The sequence below is a fragment of the Doryrhamphus excisus genome, linkage group LG12, assembly GCF_037039965.1.
Source record: "Doryrhamphus excisus strain RoL-2023G ecotype Guam linkage group LG12, RoL_Dexc_Guam_v1.1, whole genome shotgun sequence".
Lineage (NCBI taxonomy): Eukaryota > Metazoa > Chordata > Actinopteri > Syngnathiformes > Syngnathidae > Doryrhamphus > Doryrhamphus excisus.
Window position 1 is genome coordinate 19,014,572 of NC_136368.1, and position 24,778 is coordinate 19,039,349.

General features: G+C 40.8%; 2 protein-coding genes across 3 annotated transcripts; one reads left to right on the forward strand and one right to left on the reverse strand.

Annotated features, from left to right (window-relative positions):
• Nucleotides 1-904: 904 nt before the first annotated feature.
• On the forward strand, nucleotides 905-11,443 carry nme9 (NME/NM23 family member 9). Its single transcript, XM_058081614.2, has 16 exons — nucleotides 905-1,184; nucleotides 1,274-1,331; nucleotides 1,499-1,602; nucleotides 1,671-1,742; nucleotides 3,032-3,148; nucleotides 3,242-3,329; nucleotides 3,445-3,527; nucleotides 3,620-3,712; nucleotides 5,586-5,740; nucleotides 6,018-6,214; nucleotides 6,518-6,662; nucleotides 7,699-7,806; nucleotides 8,081-8,232; nucleotides 8,326-8,470; nucleotides 10,109-10,347; nucleotides 10,431-11,443. Exons 1-16 carry the CDS (start codon nucleotides 1,152-1,154, stop codon nucleotides 10,520-10,522), a joined length of 1,881 nt encoding a protein of 626 aa, XP_057937597.2. The 5' UTR covers nucleotides 905-1,151; the 3' UTR covers nucleotides 10,523-11,443.
• On the reverse strand, nucleotides 7,672-24,418 carry smarcal1 (SWI/SNF related, matrix associated, actin dependent regulator of chromatin, subfamily a-like 1). Of its 2 annotated transcripts, none has more exons than XM_078795481.1 (17): nucleotides 22,974-24,418; nucleotides 22,587-22,908; nucleotides 20,529-20,579; nucleotides 20,198-20,458; nucleotides 20,072-20,122; nucleotides 19,800-19,983; nucleotides 18,038-18,188; nucleotides 17,782-17,943; nucleotides 17,628-17,693; nucleotides 15,992-16,132; nucleotides 15,658-15,876; nucleotides 15,474-15,544; nucleotides 14,579-14,681; nucleotides 12,830-13,012; nucleotides 12,663-12,763; nucleotides 12,469-12,565; nucleotides 7,672-7,766 (listed from the first exon to the last, which is right to left on the reverse strand). In XM_078795481.1, the coding sequence occupies exons 1-17, from the start codon at nucleotides 23,235-23,237 to the stop codon at nucleotides 7,722-7,724; spliced, it is 2,472 nt and encodes an 823-aa protein (XP_078651607.1). In that variant the 5' UTR covers nucleotides 23,238-24,418; the 3' UTR covers nucleotides 7,672-7,721. The 2 variants fall into 2 exon arrangements, with proteins under 2 accessions (XP_078651607.1, XP_057937594.2); XM_058081611.2 differs by lacking the exon at nucleotides 7,672-7,766 and adding an exon at nucleotides 11,464-11,597.
• Nucleotides 24,419-24,778: the final 360 nt, after the last annotated feature.

Here is a 24,778-nt window from a genome sequence, read left to right on the forward strand (position 1 = left end):
TGAAATCCAAGAGCTTCGGTGCTATGAAGCTTAACGCAACTCCCTCGCAAATGTCACAGTTTTCTGACATCCTCCACGATCTCGGAGGCCATTCTGTCGTCATCTCAAAGTGACACGCAGGCCTCTCACTCCATCGCTTGTACACACGCCGTTGAATTTCAAGGAGTCTTCTCTCAGTCTCAGTATTCTCTATCAACTGTCACTCAAGTGTCACCTCGGAATGACCCACCTCTAAGCCTTCAATAGCCGGCCACCTCCAATTTATCTCTCGAGAAGACATCTTAGCGGCGCACAGCTCCGTTCCACCGTCACCACCTCCAATATCTCGGCTGCCGGCGTCTCTCCTTCACATCACAAGCACCTAATTCGTGCGACTGCTTCCTGAGGTGACCCACTTCCTGTCGGGCCTATTCCTCCTCGTCACGTTAAATTATTAATTGCACTTCAAATCTCTCGTCTCTTTCCTGCTCCTCGTACTGATTGAAATGATGGTTATGACCTTGGCTAACCAACTGAGGCCGTTGCTCAGGTCGTTAAAAGTCTCCACTCCTCGCACAAGCAATTAATTTGTTCATCAAGACTAGACGCATGACGTATCAGTCTGTGCCGAGGACAATTTCAGTAACAGTTCAATTAGTTTGCCTTAATGTCCTGATATATTTCCTGTTAATGTACCGATCAAGCAACTATTACAATAAAGCACTCATTAAACTTTTAACACATTTCTGAAACTATATCCATTCATGTTTTCTCACAAGGGTCATGGGTGAGCTCAAGTCTATCAAGTAATAAAGTTTATGAGTAAAAATGTCAATCAAAATGCATTATTGTGTTTACAAAGGCCAAAATATGTCAACACGTTAGCATAATATAATACTATGGACATAAGGCACATTATACCTAATGTTGTGGATGGTTCCATTCAATTTGACACGTGTGACAAGCGAGCCCCCTGGTGGCCGTAACCGCTACTGCGCCTTGACACCGGAAGTGGAGAGGGTTGGTTGCCTGGCGACCATATTGTCCACGCGCTCGAGAACATATTAGCGATAAGTCACTTTCGAGTTGAACCGACCGCTCACTTATTAACGTTGTTTCAGAGTGTGTTTGTCGCTTTTTTAAGCTTACATTAATACAACAGACTCGAGAAAATGACGGCCAAGAAGAAAGAGGTGACTTTGCAGGTTCGTCAAAGAGAGAAAAAAAGGTTTTTACTCACTTAAAGATGGCAGAAACACCTACGTGACGTAGTCATTTTTTCCCCACTCTGTAGGTTTCTGTCATTAACCAAGAGCAGTGGGAGGAGGTTCTTGCTACCAAAGGTTTAACAGGTAAAAACTTTTTACTTAATATGAGTCTTTTCTTAAACAAATGACGATTTACGAAACGCTCAGGTAGTTTATCACAGCTGTGTCAATGACTGACCCCATTTTAATGTACTCTGCTGCCCCCGAGTGGTGGATGGAGTAACAGCACCTGATGTCTTCTGTCTTCACAGTTGTGGATGTTTACCAACATTGGTGTGGACCCTGTCGAGCTGTGCTTAGTCTTCTACGAAAAATAAAGAATGAACTTGGGGACGACCTCTTACATTTCGCCACAGTAAGACTTTTAAAAAACATAAATGCATCATTTGCTCCTGAAGTATGAATGAGAACGTTTGTGTACAGGCCGAAGCAGACAGCATTGATGCACTGGAGAAGTATAGAGGGAAATGCGAGCCCACTTTCCTCTTCTATGGGGTGAGTACTGTATTTATTGTGTTTCCCACCGGGCTGCAATTATTATTGATTGGCCATGTTATTTTTATGGATGCTGTGGGACACACAAAAAGTGAGTAAATCACATGAAAAGCCAAACATATGTTAAGAAGTACCAATGAACTTCTTTTGGGGGTTATTTTTTTATGCTAAACACTTGATTATAACAGTCATAAATTTATCAAGCACCTTCCAGAGCAATTTCAAGCCATAAAAACGGCCACAAGGGGGCAGAAGTACATTTGATAAGAGCTTGGCAGGGATCACAGATGGGGAAAAAAATCACACATGACTTATTATTATTATGTTATTGTGCATTGTAGGGACACTTTGAGGCATGCATATTCTATTTTTAATTGTAAATAGCTATAGTTTATTGTTTTTTGATGTACATATATTTACATTTATTCTGAACAGCAACCTGCCACTTTTTATATTTATATTCTTATTCCTTGTTTATTTTTTTATTCTTTTCCTTATTTTTATTTCTACAAAATGCACTGTGGAATTGCAATGCAATGACAATAAAGGCGATTCTCATTCTGATTCTTCTAAATATTATTTTGATGTTTATGTTGGTAAAGTTGTTGAGCTACTTGTGTCAAAGTGAAAATGTATTCTCACCAGGAACTGAAGCCAAACTTTCCGACCTTTTTTTGAGAGAACCTAAACAATGACGGCCAAGAATAAGCATCATATAAAGAACATACGTATGACTATATAGACATAGAACCTACCAAAAGAAAGATTACCCTCGTGTCTTTCATAAGAAAATAACTTTTTTCTCTTATTTAGTAATCAGCAATATAACATAGGTAAGTTTCAGTTCCTGGTGAGAATACATTTTCACTTTGACACAAGTATCTCAACAACTTTACCAACATAAACATCAAAATTTGACATCAAAATTGTCATTGTATTGCATACAACAAAATTTGAGTGCAAATAAAAATAAGGAAAAGAATAAAAATAAACAAGAAATAAGAATATAAATATAAAAAGTGGCAGGTGCTGTTCAGAATAAATGTAAATATATGTACATTAAAAAAAATAAACTATACCTTTTTACAATTACAAATAGAATATGCATGCCTTAAAATGTCCCTACAATGCATAATAACCTTCTATAGCTACACTCCTCCACACGCTCTCAATTCCTCCTCCCTTGTGTGATTTTTTTTCCATCTATAATCTCTGCCAAACCTCAAAAAAGGTCTAAAAGGTCCTGGATGTGCAAATATTAAAAATGGTACTTGGTGCTGCATGGACAGGGTGGGGAGCTAGTGGCCGTGCTACGAGGAGCCAATGCTCCTCTCCTTCAGAGGATGATCGTAGAAGAACTGTCCAAGGAGAAGTTAGTCCTGGAGGAAGGCGGTGAACGAAAAGTGGTAACGTGAGCTACAACATATGTACATAGACGAGCATGCTTACTGATGCTAACTTCACAGAGCTACTTGCTATGATGATTCTTTTTTTGGTAGGTAGTAGATAATGGTCTCATGGATGAGGAGAAGATTTCCCAAGAAGACGTTACCCATCTTCATAGCGAGGATGGAGAAAACATAATAGGTGCTGATGAAATGCCACAATAGCATCTTGGCTTCATTTTATCACTGGAACTGTTGTTGATTGTTGCGATTGTTCTGTGTTCATTTGCATCGTCACGCCATCTGCTCTCCTGTAGTTCCTGCCAGTAAGTCCTACACTGTCGCCATCATCAAACCTGATGCAGTTGCTCACGGCAAGGCCAGTGAGATCATTATGAAGGTAAGGAGGAACTCAGACCATCTTGTGTCGTTTGATTCCTAATCCTCCCTGTTGTCATGAAATCGTTTTGTTATGATTATTTTACTGAGCAGATTCAAGATGCAGGGTTTGAAATCCTGGCCCAGGACGAATGGACGCTGACCGAGGTTCAGGCTCGGGAATTTTACCAGCACAAAGACACGGAGGTCTGGTATAGCAAAGAAAATCAATGCCTTTGTTTACTTTGTATGTAGATTTTGAGTAAAATTATCTGATTATTTTAATGGTACAAGTACTATATCGCGCAGCACAGCAGTTAGATATGGTATGGTAATTCACATTTGTTCACTTCCTGTATTCAACATTTACCCTTTACCAAATCTGAAATAACGTAACAAAATGGGTGTATAGCAAAGTGTTTGGGAAGGTTTAAAAGGGATAGATGGGATTTATTGATATCAAGTTGGATGACATCCCCATCAGCAGTGTAGTGCATCAACTGTGAATCACAAAATCACAAAACAACATGTGTTCAAAAGAGCAAACATTTGCCTCATAGAAAAAAAAAATCAACAAAAAAAAATCAGACCTCACAATCAGTCGGTGTTAGATTCTCTTCCGTCAATGGCATATTTGGTCCTGTTTGTGATTGTGGACCCGGATTCTGAGGGTCAGTATCCCTTTTTTTGTTGTTTACTTGAGGTGAGGTGTTTATTTCTTTGAAAAGCCCAGACCACATAATAGAAGAATTGTATTGTAGAATCGCAACATAGCAACAACATAGCATAGAAGTCTGTGTTAAAGACATGGATACCAGTGATGGGTGAGGTTAGTTTGGGTGCTATGAATTCTAAATAAGCCTTCAGATGGGGGAAGAGTCTGTATGGCAGCACTACACCACGCATCAACACTATGCGCATTTCTGCAGGGGGCTTAAATAAAGCTGCTGGCTAAGCTGATTTTGTTTTTGCTTAATGAGCAATTTGTAAGGAGAGATTAGAGAAATGTAAGAAGGGTGCAGGTATCATTTAATAAGGTGGCCAGAAATATTTCAATATTGAACAAAGCAATCAGAAATCACTCCACACTCTTTATTGCTCTCTGGTTATACCATATCTTACTTATTGTGTGGAAATATGGGCTAATAACTATAAAAGCAATCTTCACTCGCTAAATGTACTGCAAAAAAGGCTAGTAAGGATAATTCATAATGCCGCCTACAGAGAACATACTAACTCTTTATTTCTAAAATCACAAATACTTCAACTTGCTGATATAGTTCATCTTCAAACAGCTAAAATAACGCATAAGGCTAAAAATAACCAAATAGCTAAAAATGTCATCCAATACTTCTCTACAAGAGAGGAGAAATATGATCTCAGGGAAGAAGTACATTTGAAACACTTCTATGCTAGGACTACGTTAAAAAGCCATAGCATTTCAGTATGTGGAATCAAACTACGGAATGGATTGAGTAAGGAAATCAAACAATGCACAATGATGAGCCAATTCAAGAAACAATACAAGCAGTTGATGTTTGCTAAATACAAGGATGAAGAGTCTTGAACCAGTCATGATGTGCTATACATATCACTATATTGACACTTACTATGGTACCCATTATGTCATTGGATGCTCATATCACCTTGTACTTTGTTTTAAATTAAAAATTTAAAAAATTAAAAAAAAATTAAAACATTTAAAAAAATTTAAAAATTAAAAAAAAAAAAAAATTTTTAATTTAATTTTTTTTTACAAATTTAAAAAATTTTAAACATTTTAAAAACAAAAAAAACTTAAAGTATATTAGGAAAGCAGGAAGTGAACAAATGTAACAGTTACTGGTTGTAAAAGTACCAGATGGAGGGGTAGGATTTAATAAGCTTTGCTTCTTCCTACTCCTTTTGGACATGTGGAACTGTGAACTGATTATGGGATGCATTCAATTGTAATCTGATGCATGTTCAAATGAAATAAAACCATTACCATTACCATTACCATTACCATGTATATTTTATGCACCAAAAGTAGTATTGCATCGGTTTTCTCAATATCAATCAAGACTTATGTGACCTGTAGGCTTGTTTTGAAGACCTGGTGCAGTTTATGTCCAGCGGGCCGTCCCACATTCTGGTGCTTTCTCAGCTTGAGGACTCAGCCAATGTGGTGCAGGCTTGGCTTGACTTCATTGGACCCACAAACACAGACGAAGCCAAGAGAGAGAAGCCAGCAAGGTGAGATGACTTCAAATTGTACACAAGATTATGATATACGCATACAGTATCCCCCTTTAGGTACCTCGTAAAGTAATTACTTGTCTAATTATTGTCAGTCACTTATTCGAATTTCCAACCAATTGCACCAGCGTGCAACAATGTCAGCTTTCCACACAAGCACAGAGCCCGTCTGCTATGTCAGACACACCCAAACATGATGCTCCTCCACGGCCGAGCACCAGCCAAGCAACCATCTGCTCTCCTCTTATTTCCCTCCCCTCCCGCGTGCCGGCAGCTTGCGGGCACAATACGGCACACAGACGCTGTTCAACGCGTTGCACGGCAGCGAGGACAGCGACCGGGCCAGCAGGGAGCTTGCCTTCTTCTTCCCCAACTTTAGCACGCCCTCGGGAACGGAGCAGGATGTGGAGGAAGAGCATGCGGAGAGGACGCTGGCTCTCATCCGGCCTGACGTTGCCAGGGAAAACAGAGGTGGGGTTCGAGCCAAATACAGAAACACATGCCAATGCATGTGCATGCGACCTTATATCCACTCTAACATGGTCCTTTTGCAGACATGAGACACACCTGCATCCATTACATACTGTACATAACAAATACTGTACACATAATTTGGTGCGCCATATCATTTTTGTAAAAATATTTGGATTATCCAATCCAATCCATTTTATTTATATCGCACAGCTTGACATCCCTTAAGCACTCGAGAAGTCAGATTATGTCAGATTGTTCAGGAGTACCGAAAGTTGAACTATTTGTATTTCTGTTTTTTAGAGGAGATTCTGGCCCAAATAAACAAGTCAGGCTTCCAAGTGTGTCTGCAAAGAGAAACAGTTCTGACAGAAGAGCAAGTCAGACACTTTTACCTCCATCATGTCGACGAGGATCACTTCCCTGCGCTGCTGCAAAGCATGACCAGGTGACCTAAGCATTCATTCATTCATTCATTTTCTACCGCTTTTCCTCACGAGGGTCGCGGGGGTGCTGGAGCCTATCCCAGCTGTCTTCGGGCAAGAGGCGGGGTACACCCTGGACTGGTGGCCAGCCAATCACAGGGCACATATAGACAAACAACCATTCACACTCACATTCATACCTATGGACAATTTGGAGTCGCTAATTAACCTAGCATGTTTTTGGAATGTGGGAGGAAACCGGAGTACCCGGAGAAAACCCACATATGCACGGGGAGAACATGCTATCTCCATACAGAGATGGCCAAGGGTGGGGAAAGACAAAATAAGAAACCAAAAAGTTACCACTTCCACACAAAATAGGAGAACTTATTCATATATTCATTTTCTACCACTTATCCTCACAAGGGTCGCAGGGGTGCTGGAGGCAGGGTACACCCTGGACTGGTGGCCAGCCAATCACAGGGCACATATAGACAAACAACCATTCACACTCACATTCATACCTATGGAGTCGCTAATTAACCTAGCATGTTTAGCATGAGGAAACCGGAGTACCCGGAGAAAACCCACGCATGCACGGGGAGAACATGCAAACTCCAGAGGGTGGAATTGAACTCGGGTCTCCTTTCTAAAGTTGTAGCCATTTCTAAAATTGTGGGACTCCAGCAAACCATAGTGAGAGCCATTTATCCACTTTTTATTTATGGTCAAAAAATGGAACACTGGTGAACCTTCCCAGAAATGACCAGCAACCACTATTCAATAGTGAACTCGGGGTACACCCTGGACTGGTGGCCAGCCAATCACAGGGCACATATAGACAAACAACCATTCACACTCACATTCATACCTATGGACAATTTGGAGTCGCTAATTAACCTAGCATGTTTTTGGAATGTGGGAGGAAACCGGAGTACCCGCAGAGTCTGCGCGCTAACCACTCTAACACCGTGCAGCTCGTAACCTGAGCATGCAAAATAATATTTATTATGTTTACTCACCATATCCATGTCCATGTCCATGTCCATGTCCATACAGAGGGCCACTGCTGGCTTTGGTTCTCACCAGGGAACATGCGGTACAGCACTGGAAGGACATGCTCGGTCCTGCGGATGTCAGAAGAGCCAAAGAGGAGAATCCTGAATGGTGAGATTCAAGTCTGGTTTATGTCTAATATTGGTCTTGTGCTGAAAACATGAATGAAAACTTGGTTTGGGGCACTGAAATTCATCAATCACAGAAGTAGAACTGATGATTGTGACATAAATAAAGATAAATAGAGTCAAATGTTATGACCCTTACCCTCCATCTTTGAATGTTATACCCAATTCCAACTCAGTGTTGTCCAAAATGGCGTCCATGCACCACAAATGATGTCATTTCCTTGTTAGATTTTCAAATCTAACCACAAGACTCTTAGTCTAAGGGCCCAGTTTGCTGTGGGAGACCATCCAGTGAACCAATTGCATGGTAGTGAATCCACCATGGAGGCCTCCCGGGAAATCAGCTTCTTCTTCCCCGTACAGCAAACACTGGCTGCGATCAAACCCGACGCCACGCAGGAACACAAAGGTTCGTATCAAAATGTTAAATCGCTTTGTGTGTTTGTGCAGCTTTAAGCCTGCTGGGATAATACTGTTTCCTGTCATCGCTTCCTCCCAACAGAGATGATCTTAGAGGAGATCCGTGACAGAAGGTTCTCCATCAGGCGTCTGGAGGAGAAGCTTCTATCCAGGGAGACGGTGGAGGCGTTTTACAAGAAACACACTGACCGGCCTTTTTTCAACCAGCTGGTGGAGTTCATGTGTAGGTTAGTTCCCCCCCTTCCTCCTTCTTCACTCAGAACCCCCCCAAAAAAAACATCAAACGGGGGCGCGTGGCAGATTCGTCCCAATTCCCACAAGAAGTTGTCATGGAGTAATCTTTACTGCAACAAGCCCCAGGCAGCCAGCCAGAAAGTCGATCTTTCTTTTTCCTTTTTTTAACATTTTAAACAGCACTTTTAAGTTGTGGAATCATCTTCCGCTTCAACAAGCCTCTTGTATTTCTTCTCCCACTTCGCTATTACACAACTGCTCCAATAAAACAGGCTGAGGGATGTTGCACAGGCCACTTTAGACTCGGGTGTCGCTACCGCTTAACATCAAGTCAGGTTAGGAGCCGATTCTATTGCAGGGCGTGATAAATGCTACTTTTTACTGCCGTCATTTTCAACCAAAATAAACATTTTGCGGCAGCACGGTGGTTGAGTGGTTAGCGCGCAGACCTCACAGCTAGGAGACCAGGGTTCAATTCCACCCTCGGCCATCTCTGTGTGGAGTTTGTCCCGTGCATGCGTGGGTTTTCTCCGGGTACTCCGGTTTCCTCCCACATTCCAAAAACATGCTAGGTTAATTAGCGACTCCAAATTGTCCATAGGTATGAATGTGAGTGTGAATGGTTGTTTGTCTATATGTGCCCTGTGATTGGCTGCGACCCTCGTAAGTATAAGGGTGTACCCCGCCTCTTGCCCGAAGACAGCTGGGATAGGTTCCAGCACCCTCGTGAGGATAAGATGAATCAGTTCTCATATTTTGTGTGGAAGTGGTAAATTTTTGGATTCTTATTTTGTCTTTCCCCACCCTTGGCCATCTTTGTATGGAGTTTGCATGTTCTCCCCGTGCATGCGTGGGTTTTTTCCGGGTACTCCGGTTTCCTCCCACATTCCAAAAAAACATGCTAGGTTAATTGGCGACTCCAAATTGTCCATAGGTATGAATGTGAGTGTGAATGGTTGTTTGTCTATATGTGCCCTGGGATTGGCTGGCCACCAGTCCAGCATGGACCCAGCCTCTTGCCCGAAGACAACTGGGATAGGCTCCAGCACCCCTGCGACCCTCGTGAGGATAAGTGGTAGAAAATGAATGAATGAGTTCTCCTCCTATTTTGTGTGGAAGTGGTAACTTTTTGGCTTCTTATTTTGTCTTTCCCCACCCTTGGCCATCTTTGGATAGAGTTTGCATGTTCTCCCCGTGCGTGTGTGGGTTTTCTCCGGGTACTCCGGTTTCCTCCCACATTCCAAAAACATGCTAGGTTAATTGGCGACTCCAAATTGTCCATAGGTATGAATGTGAGTGTGAATGGTTGTTTGTCTATATATGTGCCCTGTGATTGGCTGGCCACCAGTCCAGCATGTACCCAGCCTCTTGCCCGAAGACAACTGGGATAGGCTCCAGCACCCCCTGCGACCCTCATGAGGATAAGCAGAAGAAAATTAATGAATTAACTACTAAAATGACTTAACTAAATACCCCGCCTCTCGCCCAAAGACAGCTGGGATAGGCTCCAGCCAACCCGCGACCCTCGTGAGGAAAAAGCGGTAGAAAATGAATGAATGAATGAATGTTATTTTCAATGTTTTTTTTCCTCTTAAAGACAAAGTCATTGTAAGCATCCTGTCTTTTGTCAGTGGGCCCTGTCTGATGATGGTGCTAGAAAAGGAGAACGCCATAGAAGAGTGGAGAGCCATGATGGGTCCCACAGATCCCGACCAGGCTAAGATAGCATCCCCGAACTCTCTAAGGGCCCGCTTGGCCTCCGATATCCTCCACAACTCTGTGCACGGCTCATCTAGCCAGCATCACAGTGAGGAGGAGATCAAATTAATCTTTGGTGACCCGTCAGAGCACACAGAGGCCGACAGCTCAGGTAACGCCACCATCACTTAAATGCTTTTACTTGCTGTTACGTGCTGTTTTTGCTTTGCTACAATTGCACACAATTGTCTGTAGATGAGAACACCACAGAAGGTCCAAAGGATGCCTCTTCTGATAACCATCAGCAACATCTTGAAGGTAAACATCACCAAGAAGAGGTGGACTAACCAACATCAATCAATCGGTGACGGTGTAGACATTGAAAGGGTGAAGGAACATTTATTTCTGGGGATCACAATAGATGAAAATATGATCTGGAAACCTCATATTAAAAATATACAACATAAGGTGGCCAGAAATATTTCAATATTGAACAAAGCAAAATTTGTCAGAAATCACTCCACACTCTTTATTGCTCTCTGGTTCTACCATATCTTACTTATTGTATGGAAATATGGGCTAATAACTATAAAAGCAATCTTCACTCGCTAAATGTACTGCAAAAAAAGGTCAGTAAGGATAATTCATAATGCCGCCTACAGAGAACATACTAACTCCTTATTTCTAAAATCACTAATACTTCAACTTGCTGATATAGTTCATCTTCAAACAGCTAAAATAATGCATAAGGCTAAAAATAACCAATTAGGTAAAAATGTCATCCAATACTTCTCTACAAGAGAGGAGAAATATGATCTCAGGGAAGAAGTACATTTGAAACACTTCTATGCTAGGACTACGTTAAAAAGCCATAAAAACAAAAAAACTTAAACTATATTAGGAAAGCAGGAAGTGAACAAATGTAACAGTTACTGATTGTAAAAGTACCAGATGGAGGGGTAGGATTTAATAAGCTTTGCTTCTTCCTACTCCTTTTGGACATGTGGAACTGTGAACTGATTATGTGATGCATTCAATTGTAATCTGATGCACGTTCAAATGAAATCAAACCATTAGCATTACACCTGTGTAAAGGGCCTAAAGAAACCTCCCTCTGATTTACCACACATTTCTTGTCTAGTCCTGGATCTCAATACCACTCGATTTACCACAGTTCTTAAAACCATGAAATAAATGACAAAAAATCACAACTAGCTATTGTACAGATTTGTTTATTATTTTCTCTGCTGAATAAAAACATACATCGAGTATTACAAGTCAGTCATGATGCGCCAACTTTTTTTTTTTTTTTTTTTTTCAAAATACAACACAGACGTTGACCTAATGCCTTGCTTCGTCCAGCTTGTCGTCCTCACTGAAAGACCTCTCAAACATCTCTGCAATGCTCCTCTGTTTGTGGTCCTGCACAGTTTGCAATAATGAAGTCATACAATGGATCTAGAGCAGGGCTTTTCAAGCTATGGCATGGTGAGCATCCCATGAGAGAGCATTAATACAGCTGGGGCCCACAATCTGGTTACTCTTTCACTGTAAGAACTAAAAATGTATTTAGTCTTTGACACACAGTGATGTATATGATACATTTTGTGTCAGATTTAAATATTAGCGGCAACATATGCAATTTTGACCCACTTATCTTTGCGGAATTGTTGTAATTCAGCTACATTGAAGGGTTTTCCAGCATGCGCCGCCTTTTAAAGTCACGCCGCAGCATTTCGAGAGCGGACCATCACACTACCACCACCGTATTTTACTGTTGGTATGATGTTCTTTTTATGAAATGTTGCATTACTTTTACGCCAGATGTAACGGGACACATGTTCCAAAAAAGTTCAACTTAGACCACAGAGTGTTTTCCTGCAGGTCTTGAGGATCATTGAGATGTTTCTGGCAAAATTGAGACAACCTTTAATGTTCTTTTTGTTTCATCCGAGAACTTGCCATGCAGGTTGTTGCAGGTTGCCCAGTGTTGTCTTACGGTGGAGTCATGAACCTTAACCGAGGCAAGTGAGGCCTGCAGTTCTTTGGGTAGCACTGAAGGACAGTGATTTTTTTTGGTCTCAAAGCCATTTCTTCACTCTGGACCATCACACTACCACCACCATATTTCACTGTTGGTATGATGTTCTTTGTCTGAAATGTCGCATTACTTTTACGCCAGATGTAACGGTACACATGTTGCTTCATTCACTCCAGCCGGTCTTAACATTTAGGATTGTCAGGAGTGTACACACTAAATATAAGATGTGTGTCGAAGTGTGTGTTTGGTTACCTTAGAGTGGAATCGAGCTGTCGCCGCATGAGCTGAGAGGTTCGACTCTGACAGACCAACCTGCTCCAACACTTTCATTTTTGCTTCAATCATTGGCCTGGAATAAGTAGAGGGGGGGGGGGGGGGGGGGGGGGGGAAGCATCAATCCATTTACCAAGCATATTATTGAGAACTTCCAATATTGTCCCACATACCACAGGTGATCATCAGCTGTTCCCGTAGCAACCAAGTAATGAATGTTCACATTGTTGGTTTGACCGATGCGATGCACCCTGTCTTCAGCCTGGATGAGAACCTGCGCCACAGACGTAGTCGAGTGACAAGAAGGAAAAGAAACATCTGAGGTTGAACTTCATCTTACCCCAGGGTTCCAGAAAAGTTCCGCAAAGATGACCAGGTCGGCGGCGTGGAGGGTCAGGCCCATGTTGGCGGCGGTGACGGACAGCACGGCCACGCAGGCCTTGTTTGAATGCTGAAACTTGTCGCACAGCAGCTGGCGCTCACTGGAGGGGGTGGCCCCGTCGATGCGAATTAAAGCGACATCCTGTTGAGGCAAATTGCGGCTAACTCTTACTGACAGCTAACCGTGAAAGAGCAGAGAAGAATGAGCAATGTAGCCTTAGAATCTCAGTATAGGTGGCAGGGTTAAAAATTAATAATTATACTATTACATTATTTCTTTCATTCATTCATTTTCTACCGCGTATCCTCACGAGGGTTGCGGGGGGTGTGGGATGATTCGGGTGAGAGGCGGGGTACACCCTGGACTGGTGGCCAGCCAATCACAGGGCACATATAGACAAACAACCATTCACACTCACATTCATACCTATGGACAATTTGGAGTCGCTAATTAACCTAGCATGTTTTTGGAATGTGGGAGGAAACCGGAGTACCCGGAGAAAACCCACACATGCACGGGGAGAACATGCAAACTCCATACAAAGATGGCCAAGGGTGGGGAAAGACAAAATAAGAAGCCAAAAAGTTACCACTTCCACACAAAATAGGAGGAGAACTCATTCATTCATTCATTTTCTACTACTTATACTCACGAGGGTCGCAGAGGGGGGTGCTGGAGCCTATCCCAGCTGTCTTCAGGCGAGAGGCGGGGTACACCCTGGACTGGTGGCCAGCCAATCACAGGGCACATATAGACAAACAACCATTCACACTCACATTCATACCTATGGACAATTTGGAGTCGCTAATTAACCTAGCATGTTTTTGGAATCTGGGAGGAAACCGGAGTACCCAGAGAAAACCCACGTATGCACGGGGAGAACATGCAAACTCCACACAGAGATGGCTGAGGCTGGAATTGAACTCGGGTCTCCTTACTAAAGTTGTAGCCATTTCTAAAATTGTGGGACTCCAGCAAACCATAGTGAGAGCCATTTATCCACACGTCGTCAAAAAATGGAACACTGGTGAACCTTCCCAGAAATGGCCATCAACCACTATTCCATAGCGAACTCGGGGTACACCCTGGACTGGTGGCCAGCCAATCACAGGGCACATATAGACAAACAACCATACACACTCACATTCATACCTATGGACAATTTGGAGTCGCCAATTAACCTAGCATGTTTTTGGAATGTGGGAGGAAACCGGAGTACCCGGAGAAAACCCACGCACGCACAGTGGGAAGAACGTGCAAACTCCACACACAGATGGCCCAGGTTGGAATTGAACTCGGGTCTCCTAGCTGTTAGGGCTGACATTATTTTTTAATTTTGTGATTTCAGCGCGGTCCTTGTACTCAAATCAAACATTAGCATTGGAGTGTTTTAACCGCCCTGAGCATTTCAATATTTAATGTGATGACAGTTGAGACATCGTTGGGAAAAATTCCACTTTTTTCCGATGTAAGTTAATGGGATGGTGCAGAGTGTCCTTTATTATCACTCAGTTGATCGTCAAACTGAAGATGACCATTCGTAGTTTTCTCTAAAGTAGCACTAATAAGGCAATAGGGCACTATTACAGTTGACTGGTGGTACTGTTACCACAGCTGTATTATGTACTAATTTGGCAAGGTCAATCAAGTATTTCACGTACTCTATGAAAGTATTTTAATGGTAGAAATGTGCTAAGTCGTACTCACCTTTTTAACAAGTTCACCTGTGATGTGATCCAGCACCAGCTTATGGTGGGCAAACACCAGGAACTTCTCCCTGCCACACTCCAACATGTCAGTGATGTATTCCCTATCGGTGGTGAAAAAAAAAAAAAAAACATCAAAAGTGTAGGGGAGGGGTTTCCTCACACCAAAGCTAATCTGAGCATGCTCTACGGCGGGGGTGTCACATTTAAAGTGTTGCTGTTTTTAGTCGTATACAGTTATTATTATTATTTTTTATTTTTTATTTTTAATTTTGTAATTTTTTTATTTTGTAATTTTGTAATTTTTTTATTTTGTAATTTTGTAATTTTGTAATTTTGTAATTTTTAATTTTTAATTGTTAATTTTGTAATTTTTAATTTTTAATTGTTAATTTTTAATTTTTAATTTTTAATTTTTAATTTTTAATTTTTAATTTTTAATTTTATTAGAACATGCATCAGGTTACAATGGAATACATCACATAATCAGTTCACAGTTCCACATGTCCAAAAGAAGTAGGAAGAAGCAAAGCTAATTTAAACAACCTGCTCTAAACAACGCTTTGAGTACCTGAAAGATTGAAAGGGCTACACAAGTATTAAAACCTATCCAAAGTACAAATTTACATGTCATTGAAGGCATCTGTCTTTGCTGATGACTTGCAGTTACATTGGTACATGTTTGTATATTTCTGAGGTAAACCTCTTGAGTGTTTAGTTGCTTTGTGATGAGTTTAGTGTTTTTGGTAAAGTGTTGTTCGCATGTTGTTGTTGTTTTTTTTAATGATTTTTAAATAACCAATTACCTAAAAATGTCATCCGATACGGTTATTATTTTGACTTTTAGTCTGAATGGCTGTGAATTTAAGTTGCTTTTAAAGTCAGCGTGTACGTACATGATGGCTTGCAGCTTGGCTTCAGCTGTGTGGTTATAAAAAACGAGGAGGGCTTCTTTTTCATCCTTTTTCTGAAACGGAGACATAAAAAAAAAGTTGAAGAAATATCGCGGCCAACGTAAGAAGCGATGGCGTTGTTCAAGCAGTGCAAAAATAGCAATAGCATCGTAGCGTACTAACTCACGTTATTGTGTCCCTTGGCTAACTCCTTGGCTGCAGCGGACAGAGCCGCTTTGGTGCGGTTGCTGACGCCGTCAATGGTTACCGTGACAACTTTACGTTGTTTGGAAGGAAGTTGAGCGAGAACGTCAGATTTGAGCCGACGCAGCATCAGACACTCGGACAGGAGGAGTTTTAGTTCGGAGAGATTGGAGGAGCCAGAGTAGTCCCAACCCCAGGCCAACTGAAGAACAGCGATGGAAGGGATTTAAGTCCTACTGTTCCCACGTAGATGGACGCATAGAAATGTCCCCGAGGATCAGAACCAGCTCCATGAATGGATGCATACTCATAGCTACCTGTTTAGCACCACAGTAGCGCAGCCCATACTCGTGGAAGCGTGGGAAGAGTGTCGGTTTGACAGCCAGAATCTGGGTGTAGAGCTCAGAAGGTCTGGACATGGCCGGGGTCCCTGACAGCAGAATTACTCGCTTGGCTGTCTGAGGGTACAAAGAAGAAGACAAAGGATGTGAGCCAAGACGACGGAGCAGGAGATTCATCTTTAAAATTAGACTGAAGAGAATTTTTCCAGGAAGCAGGATTAGCTCAACTGGCATGGAAGCAGAAGTTCAGAACATTCAGGGAGTCATTTTTCCATTGCAACAATAATATTTAAAGATTAAAAGTCATTGATTGTTGCTTATTCCTATAGTCGACCAATGGAATGTATTTAAATATGCCTAATTGTTGGATTAAATAACTATGTTCACTCCTCATTTTTGAAAAAAAAAAAATTCTGGACAAAAAAAAATAGCTCAAAATAGCCTTGAGTCTCAGTTATTAAACAATTTCATTGATAAGAATTATATTAAAATGATTATGATAACTCCTCTATTGTGTACTAACTTGCCAACAACCTTTAAGGTCAATCTGATCTGCGTCGCGGCTGCGTCTCTACAGGTCACAATTGTATGTGAATGACAGGAAGAAAAGCTCTGACTCGCCGGGCACATTTAACTCTCTAGACCAGGGGTCTCAAACTCGCGGGCCGACGCTAGTTTGAGGCCCCCACCTGGTTCTTGTTAAAGTTACAACGCTGTTCCCAGATGGAACTGAGTATGATGCTAACTTGCTAATTGGGTCAAATTATTAAGTTTCATTAATGTTCATGTTAAAGGTTAAATAACTGTTAATACTGTACATTTTAATCTGAAAAAAATTATTTCTCTACCAACTGTATGTGGTTTCTTATTTGCTGTTTTATTATTATTTTACTTATTTATTACTGATTGATTGCTTTATTGTCTTTATTCTTAATTTGTTCATTTATTTTTTTTTATCTTATTTTGTGTATAAAAAAATAAAATTTAAGATATTTGAGAACAGTGGAATGTTTTATCAGATATTTTGGTGTGGAAAACCGGAACCAAAGTACTGAAAAAGTGTAGGGTATAGCAGAAGCAAAAGCATTGAAGATAGTTTTTTTATTGATTTTTCTTCCAGTTTTTAATAAATGCGTTTTGGGTTTTTTTTTTTTTGAAAACCTGATGCGGCCCGGCTTCACCCAGAACCTAGCTCCGGTGGCCCCCAGGTAAATTGAGTTTGAGACCCCTGCTCTAGACCGTGAATACAACACTCTTTTTTCAGACTAGTTTCTATGGGGGGAAAAAAATATCGTCTTAGATTCGGGTCAATACGGCAGCTGTACCTAATGAAGTGGCCCGATGTGTAAACCAGAGGTGTCCAAAAATTAAAGGATGTGGGAGGCCAATTTGATTACTTTTGTGTATTAAAGATAATAAAAGTGAGTCTGACATAAACATCACGTTATAACAATAAATATCTAATAACTAGTAAATATCTAATTACAAATCTCAATAATGAATTAAAATGAGCCGTAGGATGAAAACGGGCCTTGCACCGCAATTTGGACATCTTTTCATTGCTTCAAATACATGAAAAGAGATTAAAAAAAAAAAAAAAAAAGAAAAGCACCTTTAAGAGGGGCAGAGCTGCTTTACAACGAGCTGTCTTTATGTTCTTCAGGAAGTGAGATTCATCCTGTGCGGAAGGGAAAAAGACAAGATTTTACATAAGTCGTTCAAATGCCTTCAATGCGCTTATCTTTAATAGGATTATTACAACTCACCATGATAAGAATGTCAAAATGTTTCCCCGGCAGTTGTTTGTCCATCCTGCTCAGGAGGTCATAGCTGATGATGTTGACAAGCCCCGCCCTCAGGTTGTCCTTGGCTTTCACCACCACGTTGATACTGCCGGGACTCAGCGAGGGCAGCCAGCGACGGAAAGACTGACAGGAGAAAGACGGGAAAAAGCCAAGGAGTTGACGCATGTGTCTCTAATGCAATGTACCGTAGGTGGCTACGGGTCCAATTTTGGTTCACCTCAGCCCAGGTGAAGCGCACAGAGGAGGGAGCCACCACCAGCACGGGCCACTCTTTCCTGTAGTACGCGGCAATGCAGATGGCCTGCACCGTCTTTCCCAGGCCCATGTCATCAGCCAGGAGGAGGCGGCCTTCTTTAAAAACTGCAAAACTGCAACGCAGACCAAAAAGCTGGACATTTCTGACCTTTGATACAAATGTACTGGAGCACAGCTCCATTTTGAAGATGCAATAATCTGAAGTCATACGATAAACAAAATTAGTGTGCAGATATATTACTCGTGTACATCCTCTCTGCATGAATTTATTTGGTGAGTGTGTTTGTATGTAAAAAAAATATATATATATATATAAAATGGTAATGGTATTATTTCATTTGAACATGCATCAGATTACAATTGAATGCATCACATAATCAGTTCACAGTTCCACATGTCCAAAAGGAGTAGGAAGAAGCAAAGCTTATTAAATCCTACCCCTCCATCTGGTACTTTTACAATCAGTAACTGTTACATTTGTTCACTTCCTGCTTTCCCAATACAGTTTAAGTTTTTTTTTATTATTTAATTTAATTTATGTCACGTACCAAAGTACGAGGTGATATGAGCATCCAATGACATAATGGGTACCATAGTACCTGTCAATATAGTGATATGTATAGCACATCATGACTCTTTTATATATATACATATTTTTTTTTTATGATGTAAGCTTCCAATGGCTATTTTCAAGACTTATTGCAAACATATTTTTGTTTTATTTTTTGTTTGGTGACTGGGGACATTTCAAGCGGAACAATCTGCCTTTCTCCTTTCTACCCTGCAGACTTGATTGCAACATAAACATGTTGAAAATTTAAAAATGTCTCGGCGGCTTCACGACTATAATAAAACTGTATTCACCCAAATATGAAACAATAATATGAAATACTTTGAAAAAGACTGGGGCGTCTTATTATTTATACAAAGTGTGCCAGAGCATTTCTTCCTGTCACTCACACACACATACACCAGAAGCTTGGAAGGGTGTAGGCATGACGCAGGGACACATGAAAAAAAGGCTGGCTAAGAAATATAATTAGCTTTTTTTTTAATCACAATTTGTCAGTTAATTAACTGAAAAAAGTCTTCTGTCTAGGACAGGGGTCGGCAACCTTTACTATGAAAAGAGCCATTTTACCCAATGCCCACTGAAGAAAAATAGCCTGGAGCCGCAAAACATACAGTATGTTTAAAACAACATTGGAGGGAATTTGGGGGTATCAAAGTAGTTCAGATAAGAAAAGACGAGTTGGAGTACTCTTGCTAGTATTGGAGATAAACTTACATAAATGGATGTGTAAACTACTGTAAACGTAAAAACAAGTTCCCATGCCGCTGTTTTTAAATTATCTCGAATTTATTTTTTAGATTTGTAGGTAAGTATTACTTGTTTTTCTTCATGTACTGAACTGGATAGCAGTCAGAACTCACTCAGGATGCATTCATGGTCTCAGACAAAGTTGGATTTTTTAAAACTCATTACAAAAGACGTGCATTTTCCCCACTCGGGTGTTAAAAATATTCAAGCATCGCAAAGGGAGCCACAATAAAGAGTCTGAAGAGCCACATGCGGCTCTGGAGCTGCAGGTTGCTGACCCCTGGTCTAGGAATTTAGCTTATGTTTTTTATTGTAAAAAATAATTCAACAAAATGTAGGCATATTATGAAGGTACTAGTCTAAATTAGGGTGTCATTCTCATGCTTCTTCCAGAAGTACCTACTTGACTCCGTCTCTCTGGAAGGGCATGAGGCTGCTGGTGATCAAGGGGTCGACGTGGGACAGGTCTGCCGCGGGGACGTCCGAAGACCTGGCTTGAAGCCCTTCAAACCTAGCAGAAAACGCCTGGACGATTGCCCTCGGAAGAGGCTCCACCTCCACGGCTGCTATCCCACCGAGGAGCTCCACTGAGGAATGTAAGGAGGCACGGCTTCATTAACGAGATCACCAACGGCGATGAATGGATGAATGGATGAAGCTAATGTGATGACTCACTCAATCTCATGTAGTCCTCAAGTGAAAAGCTCCATTTCCTTGATTTCATATCTACGAGCATAGAATGAAGAATATCAGAAGCCACGTAGTTGAATTATAAGACACATTTTGATCAAATACTGGTACCGTAAGTCTTTGATGGCATTTGCTTGAACGCCGCAATCACATCCACATGGTAACCGACGTCGACCTCAAACTTGGTGCAGGACACCAAAGTACACTGGCCCTGGAGGACGGCGTCTGGCTTCTGCCAGCCGTTGCACAGCTTCAGCAGAGCGGTCAGCGCCACCCTGTCTTGAGCTCGGCTGGTCGGTGAAGCCGCGTCCGCTGCCTGCGCCCCGTCGAGAGGCCTCAGTGACACCGAGGCAATGGATGCCGCTTGGGTCACTGCAGCAGAGTCGAGACCAGTAACGCGGGTGCATATGCAACAGGCACATGTGCACGAACAAGAACCTACTTAGCTCTTGGTAGTCCTCCATACTGAAGCTCCACATCTTCATGGCGGGATCTGAGGCCAAACACCAACAGAGTGCAGTACAAATATCAATATTAATGTGTGGAAATTGGTGGATTGCCAAAATAGGATCAGAATTTTATTCTACTTCCTGCAATTCCAATTTAGAATCATGTTGGGTGGAGTCAATTCAAATTCCAGTTTCTATATTCCATATTTGCACAAGCCTGCAAGTGCATGATGTCATAAATATCCTTGATTTAAAATGTCAAATAAAATAACTAAATAAAAATACAAACACAAATAAAAATGAAAAATAGATTTAGACTTAAAAATAGATAAGGCTAAAAATAACCAATTAGTTAAAAAACAAGAGAGGAGAAATATGATCTCAGGGAAGAAGTACATTCGAAACACTTCTATGCTAGGACTACGTTAAAAAGCCATAGCATTTCAGTATGTGGAATCAAACTATGGAATGGATTGAGTAAGACCCTCAAACAATGCACAACGATGAGCCAATTCAAGAAACAATACAAGCAGTTGATGTTTGCTAAATACCCATTATGTCATTGGATGCTCATATCACCTCCTACTTCGATACGAAACAAAAAAATTACAAAATTAAAAAATAAATTGTCCTTTTGGACATGTGGAACTGTGAACTGATTATGTGATGCATTCAATTGTAATCTGATGCATGTTCAAATGAAAAAAAAACATTACCATTAGTTTCAAAACACCTTACCTGTGGTGCACTTTTGTTTAGAATATATTTAGCAATGCATATACATACATAAAGAAGTACAGACTACATCAATTATTTGCCTCAATGTCTTCACCTATTGGACATTATTTCTTTATTTTTAAAAAGCCAACCAACTGTTTATGACGCCGGCCAAAAGCTGACATATGTTTGCTAACGTAATCCTTGGCTCAGAGCAGATACACGCATACTCGTCATGGTCACATAAGTCTAACCATAATGCCTATGCTCAGCATTATTAACATCTACTGAGTGGAGTTTTTTTTACGGGAAAAACAGTAGTGGGACCACCAACCACTTAGCAGACGACATACCACTAGGGATAAACAGCACTAAAAGGATTATGAGACAAGTTAGCCATCTTTTGATATACATATACAGTAATGTGCGGAATGTTACATTTGATACTGTAGTACAACCAAGGTAAATATTAGAAAAGACGTCAGTTAGAAGTCCATTCCATTTAAGTTGAACAGAAACAAAAATCTATGGTAATGGTAATGGTTTGATTTCATTTGAACATGCATCAGATTACAATTGAATGCATCACATAATCAGTTCACAGTTCCACATGTCCAAAAGGAGTAGGAAGAAGCAAAGCTTATTAAATCCTACCCTTCCATCTGGTACTTTTACAATCAGTAACTGTTACATTTGTTCACTTCCTGCTTTCCTAATATATTTTTTTATTTTATTAATTTAATTTTTTTTATTTTATTTATTTATTTTTTGTCATAAGGTGATATGACCATACAATGACATAATGGGTACCATAGTAACTGTCAATATAGTGATGAATGGCTGCGTACAGAGAGGACAGTTACGTTTTACGCAAAGCTTATTAAATCCTACCCCTCCATCTGGTACTTTTACAATCAGTAACTGTTACATTTGTTCACTTCCTGCTTTCCTAATATAGTTTAAGTTTTTTTTTTGTTTTTTTTTCTGGTTTTTTTTCATACCGAAGTACAAGGTGATATGAGCATCCAATGACATAATGGGTACCATAGTAAGTGTCAATATAGTGATATATATAGCACATCATGACTGGTTCAAGACTCTTCATCCTTGTATTTAGCAAACATCAACTGCTTGTATTGTTTCTTGAATTGGCTCATCGTTGTGCATTGTTTGAGGGTCTTACTCAATCCATTCCATAGTTTGATTCCACATACTGAAATGCTATGGCTTTTTAAGTATGTGGAATCAAACTAATACAATTTTACAATTTTAAACTGGATTACATTGAGGAAGTGAGACTAAAAAGTGTGCGGGTGTCATGTGTGAACACTCACCATAGCTTTTAGATGGGATGGATTTAAAAACAGCAACAAGATCTGCATTGTAGCCAACTTCCACCCTGAAGCGTCCCTCGGTGTGCAGCACACATTTGCCCCTGGTAGACAAAGCAGGCTTTTTAGCAGGCACGGCCTTTGAGGTGGAAGCAGAGTCTGAGGTGGGTTTGCTTGGCTGTTTGTAGAAGAAGCTCGTTGCAGCATTGCTGGGAGAAGGGTAATTGGGATGAAGCGGCTTTCCACCAGTGCTGCCGTCTATGCTTGATATGGGATGGCTGACATGTTGGAAACTGGCTGGAGAATGTGCATCCTTGGCTGGTATCTACAAGGAAAACTGTTAGTTAATGTAAACTATCTCCATTACTCAAACATTTGAAGTTACATCACCTGTCTTGAAGAAGAGCAGCTTTGGTTTCCACTACCAGACGTCTGATGGAGCTTAGGGTAATTATTTTGGTTACTAGAAGTAAGGGAGTCCTTACTCGAGGATGCAGCAAACCGGTTTGGTACCGATGTACCGTTTATACCCTCCATGGAGCCATGACTGTTGGTGGCGATGGTCTGCCCAACTCTCTGGGCTCTCCTCTCCAAAGCTTTCCGTCGGTTCTCCTCAATCCTCCGCTGCTGCTCGGCAGTCAGCTGCAAGGACATGACTCCCCAACTATGTCGCTAGAAGACGAGAGAACTGACGTGATCACATCCGGATTCTCATGACAACTAACGCAAGCAGCTAACGTTGCTAGCTTACTTGTGAGGTAAAGTACACAAGATGTCAAACAACGTGAGACGAATATAAGTTGAAACCAATATGAAAAACAATAAAGATAATATATAAAGCGATGTAAAAATGGGAACGCAGTTTTTTGTGTAGTTTTTTGTTTTTTTTTTTTTTACAAGCAACGTTACTCTTCCGTGTTGACAACTTTCTGACGCTTCGCTGTGCGTATCTGGCGCGCAGGAAGTGACGTAAAAAACAGGAAGCCCTGCGAATAAAGCCTGCAAATTTGTTTTTTCACTTTTCGCTGGTCGTTATGGACAATTTATCGTCGCCAGTTAACTTAACATGCATGTTTTTTTTTTTAATATAAAAAAATACAAAAAACAATGTCCACCAACTTTAAAGGGGTTGCCATGAAAAAATAATTTCACATTTTGGTGAGAATCTATGTAGATAAATGGATATTATTACTGTTTCAGCCACTATGCCATTTTGAACAGATAAAATATATATACAAGTATTTTTTTTCACTTTTCACTAATCGTTATGGACAATTTAGAGTCGCCAGTTAACTTAACAGGCATGTTTTTTTTATCTAAAAAATACAAAAACAATGTCCACCAACTTTAAAGGGGTTGCCATTAAAAATAATTTCACATTTTGGTGAGAATCTAGATAAATGGATATTATTACTGATTCAGTCACTATGCCATTCAAAGCTCTACCTCTAGCTCTATATGAATAAATAATATAATACACACATACATCATCATACATCATATCAGTAATAAGTATAACCAAACCCTCACTCCTCCAACTGACAAAACCAACATCTCCATCTCTGATTCCCTTTGACATTGTGCCCTTTAGCCAGTATAATTGATATCTGTGTTGCTCTTTAGAGGAGATGTTGTGCATAATTTAGCGGTGCCTTCTGTTGCCCAATAATTGGAGTGTTTAATTATTGATTGTTGGCAACAACTAAACTTGAGTCTATTTCTGTTGTTCAAGGTACAATCTATTCGACACTAATGTTCCCCATAACTCAGGAAGGAGTGTTAAGGCGTATGTGGCCCCGGGGCCGTAGCTTGTTTTTTTCTCTCTTCTTTTTCTTTTGTATTTCTAAAAATACATTGAAGAAAACAAAACAATCAAAAAGGCGTAGTATGTAACCTGACATAACTCCTTTTTCATCCCTTTGTATTGAGTTGTGGACTCCTATAGAGCAGCTACACACAATAACCACCACACAAAGCGTTCTAGTTCTTCCAAAATCTGCACCTATTCAGCCGTATTTCTTTGGATTTCGTTGTTCCTGCGAAAACGGCCTGTTTTAATGTATTCCACCCATGGCCCACCTCCAGGCACGCCCACTTTACTGTGATTAGCCACACTGCCAAGTGCATCGACAGAATGTGGCACACGTACAATTGTTATTCTAACGCCTAAACAGGTTTTTTATCCTTTAACCAGG